We start from the raw sequence: 22,672 nt of genomic DNA, 5'->3' as shown, positions 1-22,672 counted from the left end.
TAAGAATTTCCAGCTTCTAGATCTAGAAGGATCACACAGGTATGGTGTATGCTGTACATAGTTACGTTGGTCCAAGCTGGAACAATGTAAACATATTTATACCTAGCATTCTTCTGTAAACAGTTGTGGAATGTTGCCCTTGCAGTACCAGAAACGTTACCTTTGTTTCAGGAGAGCTTTGTTGTCTTCAATGCCGACTCTGTCCGGATAATCGCGCTTGAAGATTTCAAATGCTTCTTGGCGGCCCAAAGACATTTTCTCCCCTGCGGACACAGACACAGCCAGATGTTACTTTGCGCTGACCATACGCTCTACACCTCTTACATGGAATGCTGCCGTCTGCACAAATTGGGGGCATTTTGGAGGATTAGATATTACAAACCTGCAGTATTGTTTGTTTGTGTCTGCTCTTTGTTACTGAACGAATTGTTTGCCAGAAAAAGAACTTTCTGTAACATTTTGGGCCTGCAGCGGTAAACAAAGCATGCCTATGACATTGTCCTGCTTCTGCATTCCACACAATCAACTGGGCAGTTTAATTCCACCCAACAGTAAAGACTTAGACCGTCTAATAATTCAAGGGATCAGCAGATTTTGATCTTTGCTGCCAAATTTGTATGATTGCTGATGTCCTGGAGGGTGACAGAGAATCAGCTGTAGATGATTGCTATCACACATCAGATCTTCCTGGACACGGGACAATCCTCTCCTTTGTTATAAAGCAGAATAAGGAGCCATTGTCGTTGTCAGGCAGGGTTTCCAGCACATCTTGGTGCTTGGCCAATGGCTGGCCCATTGTCTTTCAATGGATATCTTACTATTGCTACACACATAAGATGATAGTCAGAAAGTCAGGCTTCCAAAACATATTTCATATAATAGATCTTTACACAATGCTATCTGTGATGGACCCCCGTACTCAAGAGGAGTATGTCCGCCCTATAAACTTCCCTTGTCCGGTACCAGCACGATCCAAGATCCCTTAACCCACCCAGTCACTTGTTGAGACATCAGTGTAGGGTGGTAAAAAAAACATAAGACTGTTTATTTAAACACAGGTACAAAGAGATATACAGTATCTCACAAAAGTGAGTACACCCTTCACATTTTTGTAAATATTTTATTATATATGTAAATGTAAAGTAGTGAGTGTACAGCTTGTATAACAGTATGTAAACATCCCTTGTAATAGAAATAAGGATGACAGGTCCTCTTTATGGAGAGATCTGGGGTCAAAAAAGACCCCAATTCTCTCCATTACTTTTAAAGGCAAAAGATTAAAAAAAAAAAAAAAAAATTTTAATCTTTGGTTTTAAAAAAATAAATAAAAATTGTTTACTTCCACCCTAGACCAGAAGTGAGGTCATGACATCGCTCCGGTCCCCCAAGGCCATAGAGGCATTTAAAGACAATTAAAGTCTTTTATCGCCTCTGTGACCAGCCGGCCGCACCGTTGGATCGTTTCTCTGGCGCAGTAGGCCCGAGAAATACCGGCGAGCGTCAGGAGGGGGCGTTTTCTCCCTGAAAGCGCTCCACCGACTCATGGGATAGCCAACCACTGGCTGCAAAGAGAAATACTGGGGTTATGGCTGATAGCTTCCATCATAACCCTGGTAAACCACTTGCAAACTGCAACATATATATATATAAATATAGCAGTCAGCAAAAACATAAATGCATAAAATATAGAGCGCTCATATTAATCCACTATAATATTTCCACATTCCCTCCATCTACATGCCCCAACATTAAAGATCAAACGATCAAATGTTCTAACCACAAATACACCGTTCTCCAGTAGTGGGGTTACATTGTGTACTCAATGCATTTCGTGTCTGTTAATAACTTTCCCAGGATTTCCTGGAGGACAAAAGTATCTATTGTTTCACATTGTTTAAGGAAATAATTAGTATGAATAAAATCATTCATTCCATCTGTGCATGCAGGGGTCCAGTCCGTACAAATGAGGAGGGAGACCACAAGGGATGGCAGAGGTGTTCGCACCATACTGGGGGCTGTTTTACTAATATCTGAAGAAAAAAGGAGTTTGTCATCAGGTTGAATAGATTATAGATTATTCCAAAACACTGGAGAGTACAGGTGTCATATAGTCCATTTCTATAAAAGGCAAAAAATTACTTCTGGGCATCTTTCTCTATTCACACGCAAACCACATCCAACATTGTGTCAAAAGGAGAGGGGGCCTCTGGTCCCATGCCACCTCCTGCAGGTCCGCAGCTGTGGTATATGGCTTCTATGCATCTACTGGTTCAGTATATCCAAAAGCAAGCATCAATGGAGAGGTCCCAACTTGGTGGTCTGCGTGGATATGCTAAACCAGTGGTTGCAAAGGAGTCATATACCACATGTGGCTTTTGTCAACCAATCTTGGATGGGTCAACCTATCTTAGATGTCCACCTATCTTGGGTACATCTTAATTTACATATGACAAAGCTTCACAGTCTGTAAACCTGCATACATTAAGTGGAATGAAATTATGATTTGCTAGATACCATATATGATATACAGTATATTTTTCTTAAGAGTGTAACAGGTGTTGATAGCCTTCTGGACCTTCTAATATGGGTGTGTTCGATGTCCAAGAGGTAATGTAAGGGAATTTCTGTGAGATCTCTGGTGCGCAGGCATGTGCCTAACATTTTCCATAGAAAGGTGAAAAGGTGAGCAGTAATGCACACAGGAATGTGTATGTGTGCATGAGCACATCCACAGTGCCCGTTTGTGCCAAATGGCCTATTTAAGGATGCCATCTACCACGCTCAAGTGTTGACTGGTCTTTAAGCTGTTTCCTGTGTCTTGTTTGCATCCTGTGTATCTTTGCTGCTGACCTGACCTTGGATTCTGCTACTCTTCTGACACCTGTTCCTCACCTTGGCTCTGTTCCTGACTATGTCTCTGCTGATGATTCTGTGCCTCACTGCCTGATTGCTGCTGACCTTGGCTACCCTTGTGACTATGGTTCTGTCTCCAATTTGGCTTCACGTCCTTTTGAGTGCATGCCCTGGCTGTCATCTATACCAGCTTTGCTCATCACAATGTGTTCTTGTTTAAAGGCTATTAAGAGCTCTGACAAGCCACACACCCAGAGCCTGCAGTGTATGTGGAGTGCTTCTTTAACCTCGGCTGGACCACATTGCACAGTTCCTGTTCCTGACCCGATCTACTGCCAAATACATCTGGGCCTGCATCTCCTACTGCAAGTTCTATCAACGCCTGCCGTCACTTCATGTCCCTCCTGTCCTTTGGCACTCTCTGTTCCACCTTCAGTGAGGCCTGGGCTGGAGATACAAGAGAGGCCAACCTCATCAATTCAGTCTCCTATCAGGTATGTGACAAGTATCCACTTCTACATTAGTGTAATCACTTTTTTTAAAGGTAACTCCATTACCATAAGACTTATGTAATATGAATGAAAGTTAATCTGGAAGTAAACCCTCCTAACATTTTCAGCCAAGGAAGCTGCCGTCTTGGCCTCTGTTTAATCTTCAACTGCCATGATGCTGCACATGTGATCAGTTATGACACCGGCCATTGGATGATTTGACAGTTTGGTTGAGAGCACAACCAATGTGACAGTTACATTCCCAGCACATGCCGGGAATGTAACTGTTTTTTTTAACTATTAAATTGATGGGTTTACTTCTGCTTTAACTTCGTGGAGATCATTCAATATGGGTCAATACCCTAGCCACAGATGTGTATCCTTTAAACCAGTGGTCCCTAACCTTTTTGGCACCGGGGACCAGCGTTGTGGAAGAAAATTGTGCCAAGGTCCGGGAGGGTGTATGCAGCTTTTCGTGGCAATTTGCTGGGGAAATGGCTGGTATTAGCGCTTCAATCACCACGGCACCATGGCTGATATGGTGTCAGGATGATTGAAGCGCACTATTTCTATTATTATATTGTAATATAGAATGAAATATTTCAACTTACCCTAATGCAGAAGGTGCCAGCAGATGCAGAGTGTCACTTGCCACTAGATGCGGATTGTCGCTTGCCACATCGCCTTACACCAGATGCATTTTGTCCTTTGCAAGTCGCCTGCCACCAGATGCGGATTGTCGCTTGCCACCATATGCGCATTGTCACTTGCCATGTCGCCTGCCACCAGATACAGCTTGTCACTTGCCACGTCGCCTGCCTTCAGATGCGGTTTGTCCCTTGCCACATCACTTGCCACGTCGCCTGCCACCAGATGCAGATTGTCACTTGCCACGTCACCTGCCTTCAGATACAGCTTATCACTTGCCACGTCGCCTGCCACCAGATGCGGTTTGTCCCTTGCCATGTTGCCTGCCACCAGATGCGGTTTGTCCTTTGCCACGTTGCCTGCCACCAGATGCGGTTTGTCCCTTGCCACGTTGCCTGCCACCAGATGCGGTTTGTCCCTTGCCACGTCACTTGCCACGTCGCCTGCCACCAGATGCAGATTGTCACTTGCCACGTCACCTGCCTTCAGATACAGCTTATCACTTGCCACGTCGCCTGCCACCAGATGCGGTTTGTCCCTTGCCACGTCGCCTGCCACCAGATGCGGTTTGTCCCTTGCCACGTTGCCTGCCACCAGATGCGGACTGTCACTTGCCATGTCGCCTGCCACCAGATGCCGCTTGTCATTTTCCATGTAGCCTGCCATGTCGCCAGCCACCAGATGCCGCTTGTCATTTGCCATGTCGCCTGCCACTAGATGTGGATTGTCACCTGCCACCACATGAAGATTGTCACTTCAGTGGTGGCAGCACAGGCGTGCACATTAGTTCAGAGGCAGGCCTGGAGTAGTGGGTAGTGAGGGAGAACAGCGGTGATGGGGGGCGGGCGGTGAGAGATGATCTCATTTCTCTGCACCCCCCGCCTCACCTCCAGCAGTATAGCGGTGTTCTGCCTCGCTGTGTGCGCGGAAGAGCAGTGATGCAGGCGGGTGGTGAGAGATGATATAATCTCTCTGCTCGCTCCACCGCCGGATGTCAGACAGTGCAGCCTTCTCGGCCCGGCTGCAAACAGGCCACGGCCCGGAGGTTGGCGACCCCTGCTTTAAACTATATTCCAGATCATTTACAACTTGACCATTTATGACAAATCCTCATCAGAAGTCCTTCAAGGACCCTGGGGTTAGTTAAAGTGGAAGTAATCCCAATCGATTTGACAGTTTAAAAAAAAAGTTACATTCCTGGCACATATCGGGAATGTAACTGTCACATTGTTTGTGCTCTCAACCAAACTGTCAAACCATCCAATGGCTGGTGTCATAACTGATCACATGTGTAGCATCATGGCAGTTGAAGATTAAACAGAGGCCAAGATGGCAGCTTCCTTGGCTGAAAACAATAGGAGGGATTACTTTCACTTTACTTTAGGTTTATGACCCTTCTGAATTCTATTCTACTTGTCTGCTTTTCCCATGGAAAACCCAATTTAAGTTGAAATTCTATGCTTTACTTAATAATATGTAGAAACAGTAGGCCCTGGAGCCACTAGCAACCCTCCTCCGTTACACACGCAGGGTGGGCAGTAAATCCCAGTGCCAATATGATTGTGGAACCCGAGTGCAGTGTTTACTGCAGGGCGCGCTCTGAGGAGTCGGGGCAAAAAAAGCGCCATGGTGATTATGGACGGTAAGCCGTTACCTTATGGGACCTATAAAGAGCTTCCAGGGAAAATAAACAAAAAAGGTCACCCCCTATCATGTGTTAGACAGTCTGCTGGAGCTGGCACGCGGTAATGTAAATATAGGACGAGCGGCAGTGTCTTGGCTGCGGTCATATAGGAAATCTGCTCTGTGTCTCTCTGTATGAAGCCGGAATCAGCGAGGTTCTATATTAAAATGTCTTCAGCAGGGCTTCCACCAGGGTAGGTTCAGGAAAACTGTAAACTATGCAGTAAATACTACTACTTTGTTTTATCTGCCAAAAAAAATCTGTAAAATAATTTCCATTCTCCATAATCTCTCTCACCTCTACTGTGTTTTATGGCTGCACACCATCAGGATGGAGACAACACCTCTCAGAACCGGCGTTATTCCATACTGTGCCACTGCCCTACCCCCTGCCTGGAATACTAATGGTCATCAGGACACTGGTGACACCAACCCTTCCATGGTGACATCCGCTGGGTACCTTCCTGCCCTACCAGCTCACATGGCAGACACTTCCTCCCACTAAAATAATCATTTCTACATTCAGCTGTGAACCTACCCCCAGTATATAGTATATCATTTCAGTAAATTAATTAAAACTAAAAAACTTCAGGGCCCATTCATACCCTTCCATTATCGTAAATTCCATCAACACATTCACAATATGTTGTGCCATACACGTGTTGCTTAAAGTGGAAGTAAACCCCTCCTATCGTTTTCAGCCACGGAAGCCGCCATCTTGGCCTCTGTTTAATCTACAACTGCCAAGATGCGATCAGTTATGACACCAGCCATTGGATGGCTTGACAGTCTGGTTGAGAGCACATCCAATGGGAGGGTTACAGTCCCGGCACGTCCCGGAAATGTAACTGTTATTTGAAATGGTTAAATGGATGGGTTTACTTCCGCTTTAAAGGTAGACCATTCATTTACATGGGCTGCCAATGCGCCAGAATGAATAAGAAGACGGACATACTCCAAGTTTACCTTCACAGCGTGTTGAGGTGCCAAAGGATGAAAAACAAATGGTACTGCGATACATTAATACTAATATAGTGCCTTAAAGCTGAACAACTTCAAAAAACTTTCCTTATAGTGAGACTCCTTCTGCACTGCAAGAGTTAAATTCTCATTTTTGTCCATGGCAAGGGTCTCCATGGGTCAAATTTGGCTTGCTGATGGCCTGCGACTGGAGTCAGGTTCCACTTCCCATCCATTCTGTGATCATCCTGTTACTTGGTTGCTAGGACTGCCAGTGTCCTAGCAATGGATGACGTGCTTGCCTTGAAAAAGTATTCACACCCCTTGAAATTTTCCACATTTTGTCATGTTGCAACCAAAGCAGGCTTTGAAAGGAGGAGAAGATTTGGATGCCGCACACTGGATATAGTCAAAAAACTTCACTTTATTGAAAAAATGGGATCATCAAAACAACAAGACTGTCATGCAGAAAGTACAGGTAAGCTGACGCGTTTCGCACTCAGGACTGAGTGCTTACTCATAGCTCATGTTGCAACCAAAAACGTAAATGTATTTTATTGGGATTTTATGTGATAGACCAACACAAAGTGACACATAATTGTGAAGTGGAAGGAAAATGATAAATGGTTTTCAATTTTTTTTACAAATAAATATGTGAAAAGTGTGGGGGGTACATTTGTATTCAGCCCCCTTTACTCTGATACCCCCAACTAAAATCTAGTGGAACCAATTGCCTTCAGAAGTCACCTAATTAGTAAATGGAATCCCTTTGTGTGTCATTTAGTCTCAGTAAAAATACAGCTGTGAAACCCTCAGAGGTTTGTTAGAGAACCTTAGTAAACAAACAGCATCATGATGGCCGAGGAACACACCAGACAGGTCAGGGATAAAGTTGTGGAGAAGTATAAAGCAGGGTTAGGTTATAATAAAATCTCCCAAGCTTTGAACATCTCACGGAGCTCTGTTCAATCCATCATCCGAAAATGGAAAGAGTATGGCACAACTGCAAACCTACCAAGACATGGCCGTCCACCTAAACTGACCGGCCGGGCAAGGAGAACATTCATCAGAGAAGAGCCAAGAGGTCCATGGTAACTCTGGAGGAGCTGCAGAGATCCACAGCTCAGGTGGGAGAATCTGTCCACAGGACAACTATTAGTCGTGTTCTCCACAAATCTGCCCTTTATGGAAGAGTGACAAGAAGAAAGACATTGGTGAAAGAAAGTCATAAGAAGTCCTGTTTGTAGTTTGTGAGAAGCCATGTGGAGGACACAGCAAACATGTGGAAGAAGGTGATCTGGTCAGATGAGACCAAAATTGAACTTTATGGCCTAAAAGCAAAATGCTATGTGTGGGGGAAAACTAACACTGCCCATCCCCCTGAACACACCATCCCCACTGTGAAACATGGTGGTGGCAGCATCATGTGGTGGGGATGCTTTTCTTCAGCAGGGACAGGGAAGCTGGTCAGAGTTGATGGGAAGATGGATGGAGACAAATACAGGACAATCTTAGGAGAAAACCTGTTAGAGTCTGCAAAAGACTTGAGACTGGGGCGGAGGTTCACCTTCCAGCAGGACAACGACCCGAAACATCCAGCCAGAGCTACAATGGAATGGTTTAGATGAAAGCATATTCATGTGTTAGAATGGCCCAGTCACAGTCCAGACCTAAATCCAAATGAGAATCTGTGGCAAGACTTGAAAATTGCTGTTCACAGACACTCTCCATCCAATCTGACAGAGCTTGAGCTATTTTGCAAAGAAGAAGAATGGGCAAAAATGTCCTCTCTAGATGTGCAAAGCTGGTAGAGACATCCCCAAAAAGACTTGTAGAGAAAGGAGGTTCTACAAAGTATTGACTCCGGGGGGCGCCATACAAATGCCCCTCCCCCCCACACTTTTCACATATTTATTTGTATCATTTATCATTTTCCTTCCACTTCACAATTATGTGCCACTTTGTGTTGGTCTATCACATAAAATCCCAATAAAATACATTTATGTTTTTGGCTGTAATATGACAAAATGTGGAAAATGTCAAGGGGTATGAATACTTTTTCAAGGCACTGTATGTTACGGGGGGGTCACTGTGATAAAGCTGCTGTCTGACTGTATTGTCTCATATATGTCATCTCTGATTCTGCAGACGGCTCTATTTTAGGGAGCAGAGATCTGTACGTGATGTGCACAGCTCCATCCATCTGCGGGATTCATTCCCAGCATTTCTATAGCGGAGAGGAGAAAGTGAATGTATCTGTAATGACTGGTTAGACGGAGACACGCAGAGCCTGGCTGCAGCATGGCAGGACTGGCAGAGCTCGTCAGGAATGGATACAAGTCAAACCCACAAAAGCGTTTAGCAGACGCGCCCAGCCCAGTCACCACACCTATGTAAATAGAGAGGGAGAAGCGCCTTGCGGTGCCAGAGATCACACATAGTGTATGCTGCATCTCCACACAAACAGGATGTGCGTCACAGACCGCATGGCCTGGTCTGCTCTCCGGAGGGCGCTGGCGCGGTCACGTGGCTCTCTGGGGATGCTTAAAGGCGCACGCAGGAGACGTCTTATGCCAAACGCAGATCAATGCAACATACAGAAACCACGCTGGCACTGGACAGAAAACCAGAGAGTTGTGTGCCTGGCTGTGTGACAACGCTATCCCAACATCCGCGGATCGTTCACAGGGATATATGGTAGGAAAAAGGTACAATATCACTCCAATATAAAGGGCTTCAGTGTTTATTAAAAATAAATAAATAAAGCCCTGCTCCAGAAAAATTTTTAGCAGGGGAAAAAAAAAAAAAAAACTTTTGCTGCAATACTCACCTTCAATCATGAGCTGTCCTCTGCAGTAATTTATCTTTGCCAGCAGATGTCCTCAGGCTCTGAACATACCCTGTTTCCCTGAAAATAAGCCCTACCCTGAAAATAAGCCCTACCCTGAAAATAAGACCTAGCGTGATTGTCGGTGATGGCTGCAATATAAGCCCTACCCCCCAAATAAGCCCTAGTTAAAGTCCTTGTAGGTCTTATTTTCAGGGTAGGGCTTATTTGGGGGGGGGGGGGGGGGGTAGGGCTTATTGGGGGGGGGGTAGGGCTTATTGGGGGGGGGGGTAGGGCTTATATCGCAGCCATCACCGACAATCACGCTAGGTCTTATTTTCGGGGGAAACAGGGTACAGTGAGTGCAGGCCATCATGAATCCACCCCCTAATGGGGTATTTTGCACACAGTGGGGGTTGATTTATATTGTAAAGTGCTGCGTAAACTGCTGTATAAATCCAGAATAATAATAATAATAATATACTAAAACTGGAGAGTGCAACATCTGGTGCAGCTCTACATAGAAACCAATCAGCTTCCAGGTTTTTTTTTTTTTTTTTGGTCAAAGCTTAAAGTGTATGTAAATCCTCACCGTGTAAAAACAACCCATTCGGTTTATAATAGAAATGGAAGGGAAAACATTTTTGTATAGATTAAAAAAAAGAAAACATTGTAAATAATTGTTTTCCCTTTTTTTTATAAGTGATCACATTCCCTCTGTTCCCAGCAGCATAAGAGCTGGGGGGGAGGAGAAGCAAAACACTGACCTTCCCAGTGAATGGCTGTGGAACGGAGAACGGGGGGGTGGCAGGACAAGTCTGATCATTTAAGGACAGCGGGCTGAGTTCCCAGTATAGGTAGAGAATTGACCACGCTGTGCTCTCCTGCTTAGTGTGGTCAGTTTTTAATAGGAAAGCAGAGGAACTGGCAGGATCACCGGGGATTTTACACACAGGAAGCAATATAAAGAACAGGAGACTTTCTCATACAAGGAGATGGTACAGCAGACACATATCAGGAATATGAAATGTTGGGGGTAACAAACGCTTTAACTGAACGAGCTGAAGCTGGAAGTGGATTGGCTGCCATGTGCGGCGGCACCAGATTTTGTACTTTCCTATTTAAGTAAATCAATGCCAATGAGTGAAGGGCATCGTGCACCCGCCTCCCTAAGGGGGCGCTCTGCACACAACGTAATGACGCAGAGAGTGGTGCGGATGTCTTGTTAGCGCCACTCTCTCTTCCTTGTGTTACATCAGCGCAGGTCTCTGTAGCATTATAATGTGAAAAGTGATGATGTGCCCCCAGGGGGCGTGTCCATGACATCCTTGGGTTACAAGAAGTAGGTTGGACGGCTGGTCATCATTCATTCTGGAGGATCGCCAGTCGTCGGCAGCAAAGCGGCATTTCTGAGGAGGACCACACCGGAGACAAGGGGAGCATTGCCAGATGGATTTCATCATTTGGTAAAATAGCTAGTAAATTTAATAAAAAATAAAAATAAAAATGGAGTTTTGTGTTTGAAATTTAGTTTTTTCAGTTCTGGCAATAATGAAAAAAGATAACAAAAACATCCAGAGCGCATGTCAAACACAAGGCCAGCAGGCCAAATCCAGCCTGCCAGGACATTTCAATTGGCCCTCACACCTCTCCGGAAGCTGTGGAACCCCCCCCCCCCATCTCCGCCCCCACCTCGCCTCAGTAGACAGCAGCAGAGAGGAGAACAGAACTCCTCCTAGAGATCCTGCGCTTTTCCGTGCTGCTGCAGAGAAGCTTATCTCTGCCACCGCCCCCCCCCCCCCCCCCCCCATCTCATTCAGTAGCAGAGAGGAGGATATAACTCCTTCTACAGATCCTGCGCTTCTCCATGCAGCCACAGAGAGGCTCATCTATGCCCCCCCATTTTAGCAGTCAGCAGCAGAGAGGAGGATAAAACTTCTCCTACAGATCATGGGCTTTTCCGTGCGGCTGCAGAGAAGCTCATCTCTGACACCCCCCCCCCTCATCTCATTCAGTAGTTGGCAGAGAGGAGGACAGAACTCTTTCGCCACATCCTGCACTTCTCTATGCAGCCACAGAGATGAGCTCATCTCTGCCTTCTAACCCCCCCCCCCCCCCCCCATTTTAGCAGTCAGCAGCAGAGAGGAGGATATAACTCCTCCTGCAGATCCTGCGCTTCTCTGTGCAGCTGCAGCACCCGGTCATCTCCGCCTCCCCTGGTCTCAGTATTCAGCAGACTACAGGAGCGGACTCCAACCCTCTCCTCAGGTCCTCTTCCAGACCCTGCACTTTCTGCTTCCCAGCTCCGCCCCCAGCTTGTTCCTGGCATCAGTACAAGGTAAGGGGGGTGCGTTGTGATGTAAAGGAGGGTGGGGGGACTCTTAACTTCTGATAGTGGGGGGGGGCTCTTGACATCTAATGTAAGGGGGGGGCTCTTAACTTCTGATAGTGGGGGGGGGCTCTTAATTTCTGATAGTGGGGGGGGGGGGGGGCTCTTGACATCTAATGTAAGGGGGGGGCTCTTGACATCTAATGTAAGGGGGGGGCTCTTGACATCTAATGTATAGGGGGGGGGGGCTCTTGACATCTGATGTAAGGTGGGGGGGTGCTCTGGACATCTAGTCTTTTCCATACAACCGGCCCTTTGAGGGCATCCATAATGATGATGCGGCCCGCAATGAAATGGGGTTCAGCACCCCTGATCTAGAGGTTCTCTGGTACCTGGCTATCAAAAATGAAGCTGGCTTACTCCAAGCACTGAACACACATAAAAAAAAGTAAAAGAGATGTAAGTCCCAGGCAACCATCTAGTCCAGTGATGGTGAACCTTGGCACCCCCAGATGTTTTGGAACTACATTTCCCATGATGCTCCACTACACTGCAGAGTGCATGAGCATCATGGGAAATGTAGTTTCTAAACATCTGGGGTGCCAAGGTTCACCATCACTGGTCTAGGAGAAGGCCACTATGGTGGGCAATGATGGTTGAGCTGGAAAGTTCTGGCAGATAACCCAACACTCCCACCAAGTATATTGATGAAGTCAGCAGTGCAGGTCTCTGAATGTTACATAAACTCGTATAGTTGAAGGATATCGCCCTCCATGTGTGAGGGGGGGGGGGGGGGGTGAAGTCACATATCCTTCAACATTACACGTGGGGGAGACTTTCACTCCCTGGGATCGCCCCGTTCCACATGTCAGACGACATTCCCAGCCAGGAAAACCTCAGCAATGAGGACCAGCACATGGCAGTGCCCGACTTCTGGAGAGGTGCCGCTCTCCGCCCTCACACTGTGGCTTTGCTGCTGGGCTCCTGGCACAGATGGCAGCCCCAATGGTCAAACCATAACCCACAATAAGGCGTGGGCCCAGCGAGAGAAAGGCTCCGGCCAGGAAAAGGATTACGTTAAATATCAATCGCTTCACTCCAAATCCTAAATCATTTTCTCTCTTCATTTTAACCTGCTTGTGTTATAAAAATACAAGTTTATATATATATATATAGTGCAGCACTACACATTGTTACAGAACATTCCAACTACAACACATTTGGGATTTTTATGGTGCTACAACAACAAAGTTTCTTTAAAAGGCGCTATTTTATTTCATACATACTATACTATCAAACTTTAATGACATCCCAGTCTTAGTCCGTAGGGTTCAATATTGAGTTGGCTCCGCCCTTTGCAGCTATAACAGCTTCAACTCTTCTGGGAAGGCCGTCCACAAGGTTTAGGAGGGTGTCTATGGGAATGTTTGATCATTCTTCCAGAAGAGCATTTGTGAGGTCAGGCGCTGATGTTGGATGAGAAGGCCTGGCTCGCAGTCTCCACTCTAATTCATCCCAAAGGTGTTCTATCAGGTTGAGGTCAGGACACAAAGCAAGGTCTATAAAGACATGGATGAGCAAGTTTGGGGTGGAGGAACTTGACTGGCCTGCACAGAGTCCTCAACCTCAACCCGACAGAACACCTTTGGGATGAATTAGAGCGGAGACTGCGAGACAGGCCTTCTCGTACAAAACATTCCCATAGACACACTTCTAAACCTTGTGGACAGCCTTTCCAGAAGAGTTGAAGCTGCAAAGGTTGGGTCAACCCAACGGACTAAGGCTGGGATGCCATTAAAATTCATATGCGTGTAAAGTCAGGTGTCCCAATACTTTTGACAATATAGTGTATTTCGAATGGAAGCTTTTGCTTAGTGTGAATGAAAATCCTTGGGGGAAGAAGTGAATAGTGAGGAACAGAATCAGTCAGTACCTGTCTTCTTAGTAGGGCGCAATAGTGTAGGGATGGGGCGCTTTTCTTCTGTCAAAAGGCTGACAGGAGTAGTGACAATGGCATCACTACTCCTGTCAGCCCTGCGCTGAGAGCAGCAAGGAGAGGTGGAGAGAGAAGGGACGTGGTGCGGGCTGTGTTCTCACTCCCCCTCCTCTTTCCTGACAGTGCAGCACTCCTGTAATAACAAGCAGGTGGCGGTGTTTGCAGACACACAGGAGCTGCACTAGCAGGAAGAAGGAGGGCAATAGAGAGCACAGCCCTCATCACTGAGTGGAGAAGTGTCCAGGAGAGACCCGGAAATGGAGGAGAGACCCGGAAGTGGAGGAGAGACCCGGAAGTGGAGGAGAGAGCCAGGAGTGGAGGAGAGAGCCATGAACACAAACATGTGCCCAGTGTTAAGACTGAGCTGCACAGTGATTTTGACAAGTGAGAGACTACTGAGCACAGGATCCCCTAAGCTTGCACATCATGAATGGGGGGAGGATTCAGTTTGGCATTTTTGCCCTGGGCGTTGGATGACCTTGTCCCGGCACTGCATACAACAGGGTTCAGAAGTGGAAACAAGAAAAATCAGATGCAGCACTTCCGAACAAGCAGTCCAGTTTTAGAAGGTGAAAGCGGCTTCAGCCTGGCTCCTTCCAGGCCATGCCCCCCCAATGCGTTTCGCCCTGCCCCATAGCGTTACCTCTATGGCTAAGCCCTGTGGACAGGGCAAAATGTGTCAGCGGGTCGTGTCCTGGGAGGAGCCAGGCTGAAGCCGCTTTCACTTTCTACACTTCGGCTGCTTGCTCGGAAGTGCAGCGTCTTATCTTTCTTTTTTCTATGTGTGTGCAATGAGCTGGAATGGGCACTCTTGACACCGGCATCTAAGACTAGTGAGAAGCACTGGAGTGTCACAGGATAAGTGCTTGGAGCGGCGCACAAAGTTTTTTCCGTTTCGGTTTCAGAAGTGATCTGTGGGTAACATAAGGTTTTGGAGTGTGATACAGGTTTACAAAAGAAGACCCAACCAGGGTCTTCTTCTGTAGACCCAAACAGGGTCTTCCTCTGAAAACCCAAACAGGGTCTTCTTCTGTAGACACAAACAGGGTCTTCTTCTGTAGACACAAACAGGGTCTTCTTCTGTAGACCCAAACAGGGTCTTCCTCTGTAGACCCAAACAGGGTCTTCCTCTGTAGACCCAAATAGGGTCTTCTTCTGTAGACCCAAACAGGGTCTTCTTCTGTAGACCCAAACAGGGTCTTCTTCTGTAGAACCAAACAGGATCTTCTTCTGTAGACCCAAACAGGGTCTTCTTCTGTAGACCCAAACAGGGTCTTCTTCTGTAGACCCAAACAGGGTCTTCCTCTGAAAACCCAAACAGGGTCTTCTTCTGTAGACCCAAACAGGGTCTTCTTCTGTAGACCCAAACAGGGTCTTCTTCTGTAGACCCAAACAGGGTCTTCTTCTGTAGACCCAAACAGGGTCTTCTTCTGTAGACCCATACAGGGTCTTCTTCTGTAAACCCATACAGGGTCTTCTTCTGTAGACCCAAACAGGGTCTTCTTCTGTAGACCCAAACACGGTCTTCCTCTGAAAACCCAAACAGGGTCTTCTTCTGTAGACCTAAACAGGGTCTTCTTCTGTAGACCCAAACAGGGTCTTCTTCTGTAGACCCATACAGGGTCTTCTTCTGTAAACCCATACAGGGTCTTCTTCTGTAGACCCAAACAGGGTCTTCCTCTGTAAACCCAAACAGGGTCTTCTTCTGTAGACCTAAACAGGGTCTTCTTCTGTAGACCCAAACAGGGTCTTCTTCTGTAGACCCATACAGGGTCTTCTTCTGTAAACCCATACAGGGTCTTCTTCTGTAGACCCAAACAGGGTCTTCTTCTGTAAACCCAAACAGGGTCTTCTTCTGTAAACCCAAACAGGGTCTTCTTCTGTAAACCCAAACAGGGTCTTCCTCTGTAAACCCAAACAGGGTCTTCTTCTGTAGACCCAAACAGGGTCTTCTGCACCCCAACACTCTGGTGCAAACAGGTATACAAAAGTACGCAGTCTGCCAGATAAGCACAAGTTCCAGGCTTGTACTTGTTTCAGGCCCTCTTTGAGAATGCACCACAGTTATAAAAGTTCTATTATTGGACCTGATGAATGGAAAGGAAAAACTGAAGAGTCACGACAAGGGGGATCTGGAGACGAGAGCTTGGCGTCCTTACCAAATAAATATTCAACATTTCTGCTCAATTAATTAGGCGATTGGAAGGCAGAGACAACAAATGATTGCAGCTGCATGCTTGGCTTCGCCTCATTTTATTTTCAGTTTGGAAAGCCGGGAAAAGAACCCCTAAAACTACATTTAGAGTCCAATTATAGATTTAATGCTGTATTTTTAGCGTGCGGAGCAGGCTGCGCTGGAATGTTGAGCTGTATAATTTGTGTGTTTACTAGTCGAAGAATTTATAGATGTGCAGCCAATCGGAGAGCATGGCTGGAACACAGAACCGCTCGGTGAATATCCGGAGTGTGATATAATTACTCGGGGAAGTGTATGAATCAGACAGGCAAGATCTGAGAACACTACCTCTCACATCGCCGGGTCTCCAGGGCCAAATTACCCCGCTGAGCTCACCTATTCATTAACCAATACACCATGGAAGGATAGCGTAGCGCCTGGTAAAGGATGTGATAAATCAAATGGTTCCATTTAAGTTCCTTTTTATATTTCCTGGACAAACTACTAACTGAATAGTGTGCAAAAAAAAAAAAAATTCTACAAGTCTGCATGACCGCGTCACAGTCCCTCTTTTTCTCTCCCCTTTTTCTCTGTTTTTACTGTACACTCACCGGACACTTTATTAGGTCCACCTTGCTAGTACCGGGTTGGACCCCCTTTTGCCTTCATTCTTGGTGGCATAGATACAACAAGATGTTGGAAAAATTCCTCAGAGATTTTGCTCCATAGTGACATGATGGCATCACACAGTTGCTGCAGATTTGTCGGCTGCCCATCCATGATGCCAATCTCCCGTTCCACCACATCCCAAAGGTGCTCTATTGGATGAGATGTGGTGAGTGTGGAGACCATTGGAGTACAGGGACCTCATTGTCCAGTGGTGAGATGATTGGAGCTTTGTGACATGGTGCATTATCCTGCTGGAAGGAGCCATCAGAAGATGGGGACACTGTAGTCATAAAGGGATGGACATGGTCAGCAACAATACTCAGGTAGGCCGTGGTGATTAAACCATGCTCAATTGGTACTAAGGGGCCCAAAGTGTGCCAAGAAAATATCCCCCCCACCATTACACCCCCACCACCAGCCTGAACCGGTGATACAAGGCAGGATGGATCCATACAACAAATTCTGACCCCACCATCTGAATGTCGGAGCTGAAATCCAGACTCTTCAGACCAGGCAACGTTTTTCCAATCTTCTGTTGTCCAATTTTGGTGATCCTGTGCCAATTGTAGCCTCAGTTTCCTGTTCTTAGCTGACAGGAGTGGCACCCGGTGTGGTCTTCTGCTGCTATAGCCCATCTGCTTCAAGGTTTGATGTGTTGTGCGTTCAGAGATGGTATTCTGCATTCCTTGGATGTAACGAGTGGTTATTTGAGTTACTGTTGTCTTTCTATCATCTGGAACCGGTCTGCCCATTCTCCTCTGACCTCAACAAGGCATTTTCCTCCACACAACTGCCGCTCACTGGATATTTTCGCTTTTCCCACCATTCTCTCTAAACCCGAGAGATGGTTGTGTGTGAAAATCCCAGAAATACTCAGACCTTCCCTATACTAATGCTTGGTTTGAACTTCAGCAAGTCATCTTCACCACGCTTAGATGCCTAAATGCATTGAGTTGCTGCCATGTGATTGGCTGATTAGCAATTTTGTGTTACTAAACAACTGAATAGGTGCACCTAATAAAGTGGCCGGTGAGGGAGGATGCCATTAGTCTTCTGTATGCAGGAGGAAGCAGTCCTCAGTCGTTTCTCCCCCAGTGATCATTTATTTCAATGAAACGTACTAGCAGGCCACAATGTAAGATTCTGAATGGTGGCTAATCTAAGCCTGCAATAAACTTTTACAGATGCTAGTCAAAGGGTGAGAAATGCCTTTCATCCTCTGACCAGCATCTGTAAAAGTCTACTGCAGTATGAGATACTAAGCTGTGGGAATGAGGTGGATTTTTACACTGGCCAGTCATAGAGTGAAAGCACAAGGCTCACTCAAGCTGTGTTTAAAACAAAGGGTACATATCCTTTTTTACTACTTTCCCCTGATCGAATCTAGCCCACCTAGATTTGATAAGGGGAAAGTAGCAAAAAGGATAAGTGCTCACCCTCCTACTCCTGATGCATATTTACCCAGATCCAATGGTTGCAGTTCTGCTGCTTGTTTATATCCAGCACTGCAAGTCTTTGATATAGATAGGAAATATTTCTGGACAGCTGCACTCCGAAAAAATTTCCTTTTATTCAAAAAACAAAATCAAAAGTACATGCCACAGCAGAACAGAAGAGCTGACGCTTTTCACACTACAAACAGTGCTTAATCATAGCTATGATTAAGCACTGTTTGTAGTGTGAAACGCGTCAGCTCTTCTGTTCTGCTGTGGCATGTACTTTTGATTTTGTTTTTTGAATAAAAGGAAATTTTTTTCGGAGTGCGGCTGTCCAGAACTACTTCCTATCTATTGCTATATGCATTGCCAGCACCTGTAGCTTCTAAACTGGTGAAGAGGTTTATTATCATTTGACCTTCCTGGAGCGGTGATATCTCCCCTCCCCTGCAAGTCTTTGCTGTTCTGACTGCACCTGCGCATTGCAGTCCCACAGACTTCTGCAGGACCGTGTCAGATCATCTTTGGCTTTGACACAGCGCCATGGAAGTATATGGGGCATTAATGCCCAAGTGCAGACAGGACAGTGAAGACTTTAGCACTGGATGTAAAAACTGTCAGATAGAGGTAGTTAAGTATCTGTGGAGGGGAAGTGTGGGTTAGGTTAGGTCAGGTGAAAGAGACAAATATGATAACTTAACATGTCACACCCCTACATCCCAACCCCCCCCCCCCCCCCAAGCCCCCATTGTGACAGCGGGCCTGGGATCTTCTCCCCACACCAGCTGTCACAACTTTAAAAAACCATAACCACGCCGGGCTCCGGCCCCCCCAACTGTGTCATTCATTCACAGAATTCTGTGAATGGGAGAACTACAAGTACCATCAGCCATTGCGGCTGAAAGCTTGTAGTTCTCAACTACCAGGGAGCTTACGAGTGCTCTTGGTAGCTCATTGATCCTTCCTGTTATTCAGTAAAAGCCTGCCCATATATACCATACACTCCCAGAATATACACATATGAACTGAAAGTGACTGCTGGTGACGTCTTTCCAGTTTTCTTGGTTTCCCAGTGCATCCTGGGATATCTCATACCTGCAATACCTCCAAAACAAAGCAAAGCCAACGCTGAATAAAAGCCCCTCAAAGGCTCCAGGTGCTGCTAGCGAGCATTTTCATAGACTTCTATGGAGGCTTTGGAGACGGTTTAAAGGACCAAGAAAGTGACATGGGGGATCATTCTTGAAGCGTGTGACCAGGACTGTAAGAAACCATTTTATTTAGTGACAGGAGCTTTGATTGGAATTCAGAGTGCTTTAAAAAAGGTTGTCCAATGCTATTTTTACGCGAGTGTATACAAGCCCTAACACATTTGTATCTGATGTTAAGTCTACTTTAAGTACAATGCTTATTTAATTGATGTTGAACTTCTTCTAGATGTACAGTGCCTTGCAAAAGTATTCACCCCTTTGGCATTTTTCGTGTTTTGTTGCCTCACAACCTGGAATTAACATGGATTGTTTGAGGATTTGCATCATTTAATTTACAGAACACGCCCACAAATTTGAAGATTTTTTTTTTATTGTGAAGCAAACAACAAATAGGACAAAATAACAGAAAAAGTCAATGTGCATAACTATTCACCCCCCTAAAGTCAATACTTTGTAGAGCCACCTTTTGCGGCTATCACAGCTCCAAGTCGCTTTGGATAAGTCTCTATGAGCTTGCCACATCTTACCACTGGGATTTTTGCCCATTCCTCCTTGCAAAACTGCTCCAGCTCCTCCAAGTTGGATGGTTTGCGCTTGTGAACAGCAATCTTTAAGTCTGACCACAGATTTTCTATTGGATTGAGGTCTGGGCTTTGACTAGGCCATTCCAACACATTTCCATGTTTCCCCTTAAACCACTCAAGTGTTGCTTTAGCAGTGTGTTTGGGGTCATTGTCCTGCTGGAAGGTGAACCTCCGTCCTAGCCTCAAATCACACACAGAGTGCTACAGGTTTTGCTCAAGAATATCCCTGTATTTATCACCATCCACCTTTCCCTCAAGTCTGACCAGTTTCCCAGTCCCGACTGCTGAAAAACATCCCCACAGCATGATGCTGCCACCACCATGTTTCACAGTGGGGATGGTGTTCTTTGGGTGATGTGTTGGGTTTGCGCCAGACAGCCAGTCTCATCAAATCAGAGCACCTTCCTCCATACATTTTGGGAGTCTCCCACATGCCTTTTCTCAAACTCAAAAGGTGCCATTTTGTTTTTTGCTGAAAGTAATGGCTTTCTTCTGGCCGCTCTGCCATAAAGCCCAACTCTATGGAGCGTACGGCTTATTGTGGTCCTATGTACAGATACTCCAGTCTCTGCTGTGGAACTCTGCAGCTCCTCCAGGGGGTACCTTAGGTCTCTGTGCCGCCTCTCTGATTGATGCCCTCCTTGCCCGGTCTGTGAGTTTTGGTGTGTGGCCGTCTCTTGGCAGGTTTGCTGTTGTGCCATGTTCTTTCCATTTGGTTATGATAGATTTGATGGTGCTCCTAGGGATCATCAAAGATTTGGATATTTTTTATATAACCTAACCCTGACTTGTACTTCTCAACAACATTGTCCCTTACTTGTTTGGAGAGTTCCTTGGTCTTCATGGCAGTGTTTGGTTAGTGGTGCCTCTTGCTTAGGTGTTGCAGCCTCTGGGGCCTTTCAAAAAGGTGTGTCTATGTAATGACAGTTCATGTGACACTTAGATTGCACACAGGTGGACATCATTTCACTAATTATGTGACTTCTGAAGGTAATTGGTTGCACCAGAGCTTTTTATGGGCTTCGTAACAAAGGGGGTGAATACATACGCACATGGCAATTATCAGTTTTTTTATTTCTGAAAAATAGTTTTATGTATATATTTTTCTAATTTTACTTCACCAACTTAGACTATTGTGTTCTGATCCATCACATATAATTCAGATTAATAAAACATTGAACTAAAGGCTGTAATTTAACAAAATAGGTAAAAAGCCAATGGGGGTGAATACTTTAAGGCACTGTGACTCAAATCTCTTCAATATAACTTCGCTATTATAGCCAACACAAGAGCAAACCCTTCATCCTGAAGACTGAACGCTCCTCCATTGTTAGAACTGAATCTATAATAAGTTCCAGCCTGTACAGTGCATCTGCGATCCCAGCAGAACCCGTATTGCACTTTCTTCTCCCATGTCCACCAAGAACTTGTTTCACTTGGATGACAAAACCCATTACAGCAGTGTTCGGCCATCCAGAGCATCTGCTTTGTGAATGAAATAAACAGTGGTTGCCATAGAGGTGTCTTATGGGACACCGCCACAAAGCCGTAGCTGTTCTTGGGGAAGAGACAGGCGTTTTTTTTTCTTTTTGTGAATTTGGATGCTGGCGTTGTGAATCACTCTTGACTTAGAAAGCAGCTTACTGTGATTTAAAAACATCAATGGGATCGAGATTCGAAGAGAATCGAGCGGTGAGGTAATGGTGTGCGCTTGTCCAAGACAGCCCTCTGCACCTGTTTATCTTGGAAGCGGAGAGTAAAGTGAGCAGGAAAATGGAGCCAGCCATAATCAGTGTAGGCCTGCCGAGGATCCAAGAGAGCCCTGAAAGGGGAGGCGGCAGTCAGAGGACCTTTGGAACTACCAAATTTTCTATGGAGGATATTGGCTCAATCTCTTTAAAGGGTCAGTTCTCTCAAAGGTGATATTTTAGTATAACCCCTTAGCGCGACCGTAAGCACATATGTGGCCTCTGCGTTCAGGGGTTATACCGGGATGATGCCTGCAGCTGGCGGTCAGCTTTTTAGAGCGGGCGGTCGGCTCTTTATGGATAACAACCGATGCGGCTAAAAGCCGCTAGGCTGTTATCCTAAAGGAGCGGGAGGGGACGTCCTCCCACCCTCCTGCCACTCTTCCTGGGCCTCCCGCCCCACCAGGAGACCCCATTCACGATCCGGCACTTCCGCCGGCTAGAGTGAGACTGAAGCAAAGCTGGAAGCGGCTTCCTTCCAGTCTCCTATGTAAAAACACGAAAGCAATGGCATAACGTCACTTCCGGTTTAGGGAAAGGGATCACTGCTCTAGGTGGAAATGTGGATATAGAACTCTCCTCGGAACTGGAACACCAGGTGCCGGCTAAGCATATAGCAACATGAGGCAGAAAGGAAGTTCTGGACAGCCGCACTCTGGGAATATAGCCTTTATTGGTAAAAAGTCCAACAGATACAAGCCACAGCACAGCCACTTCCGGTTTACTCGGCTGCCAATGGCGCCGATTTTTAAAAAAATACAGTATTCAGAATCACCGTTTTTGGCGATCTGAATACTTTGAAGTGCAAAGGAAGGATCTGGGGTCTTTTAGAAACCCGATTCCTCCACAAAGAGTACCTGTCACCACCTATTACTGTGACAATGTAAAAAAAAAAAATTCAAGTGCTCCGTGCCCGCGAGCTTGCAAAAGAAAAGAAAACCCATGCGTAAGTCGCGCCCGCATATGTAAACGGTGTTCAAATCACACATGTGAGGTATCGCCACGATCGCTAGAGCAAGAGCAGTAATTCTAGCAAAAGACCTCCTCTGTAACTCTAACCT

General features: G+C 46.0%; 1 protein-coding gene across 1 annotated transcript in view; it reads right to left on the bottom strand.

The window, feature by feature from the left end:
- Nucleotides 1-22,672, bottom strand: part of LOC141141064 (kinesin-like protein KIF6) — a 550,310-nt gene that overhangs the window by 469,246 nt on the left and 58,392 nt on the right. Inside the window, exon 8 of the mRNA XM_073628752.1 lies at nt 161-263. Coding sequence (XP_073484853.1) covers nt 161-263 — 103 coding nt within the window. The remainder of the gene's footprint in view (nt 1-160; nt 264-22,672) is intronic.

The sequence above is a fragment of the Aquarana catesbeiana genome, linkage group LG04 (genome assembly GCF_042186555.1).
Source record: "Aquarana catesbeiana isolate 2022-GZ linkage group LG04, ASM4218655v1, whole genome shotgun sequence".
Classification (NCBI taxonomy): domain Eukaryota; kingdom Metazoa; phylum Chordata; class Amphibia; order Anura; family Ranidae; genus Aquarana; species Aquarana catesbeiana.
The sequence above is the reverse complement of the archived record's forward strand: the minus strand, read 5'-3'. Positions and strand labels throughout refer to the sequence as shown.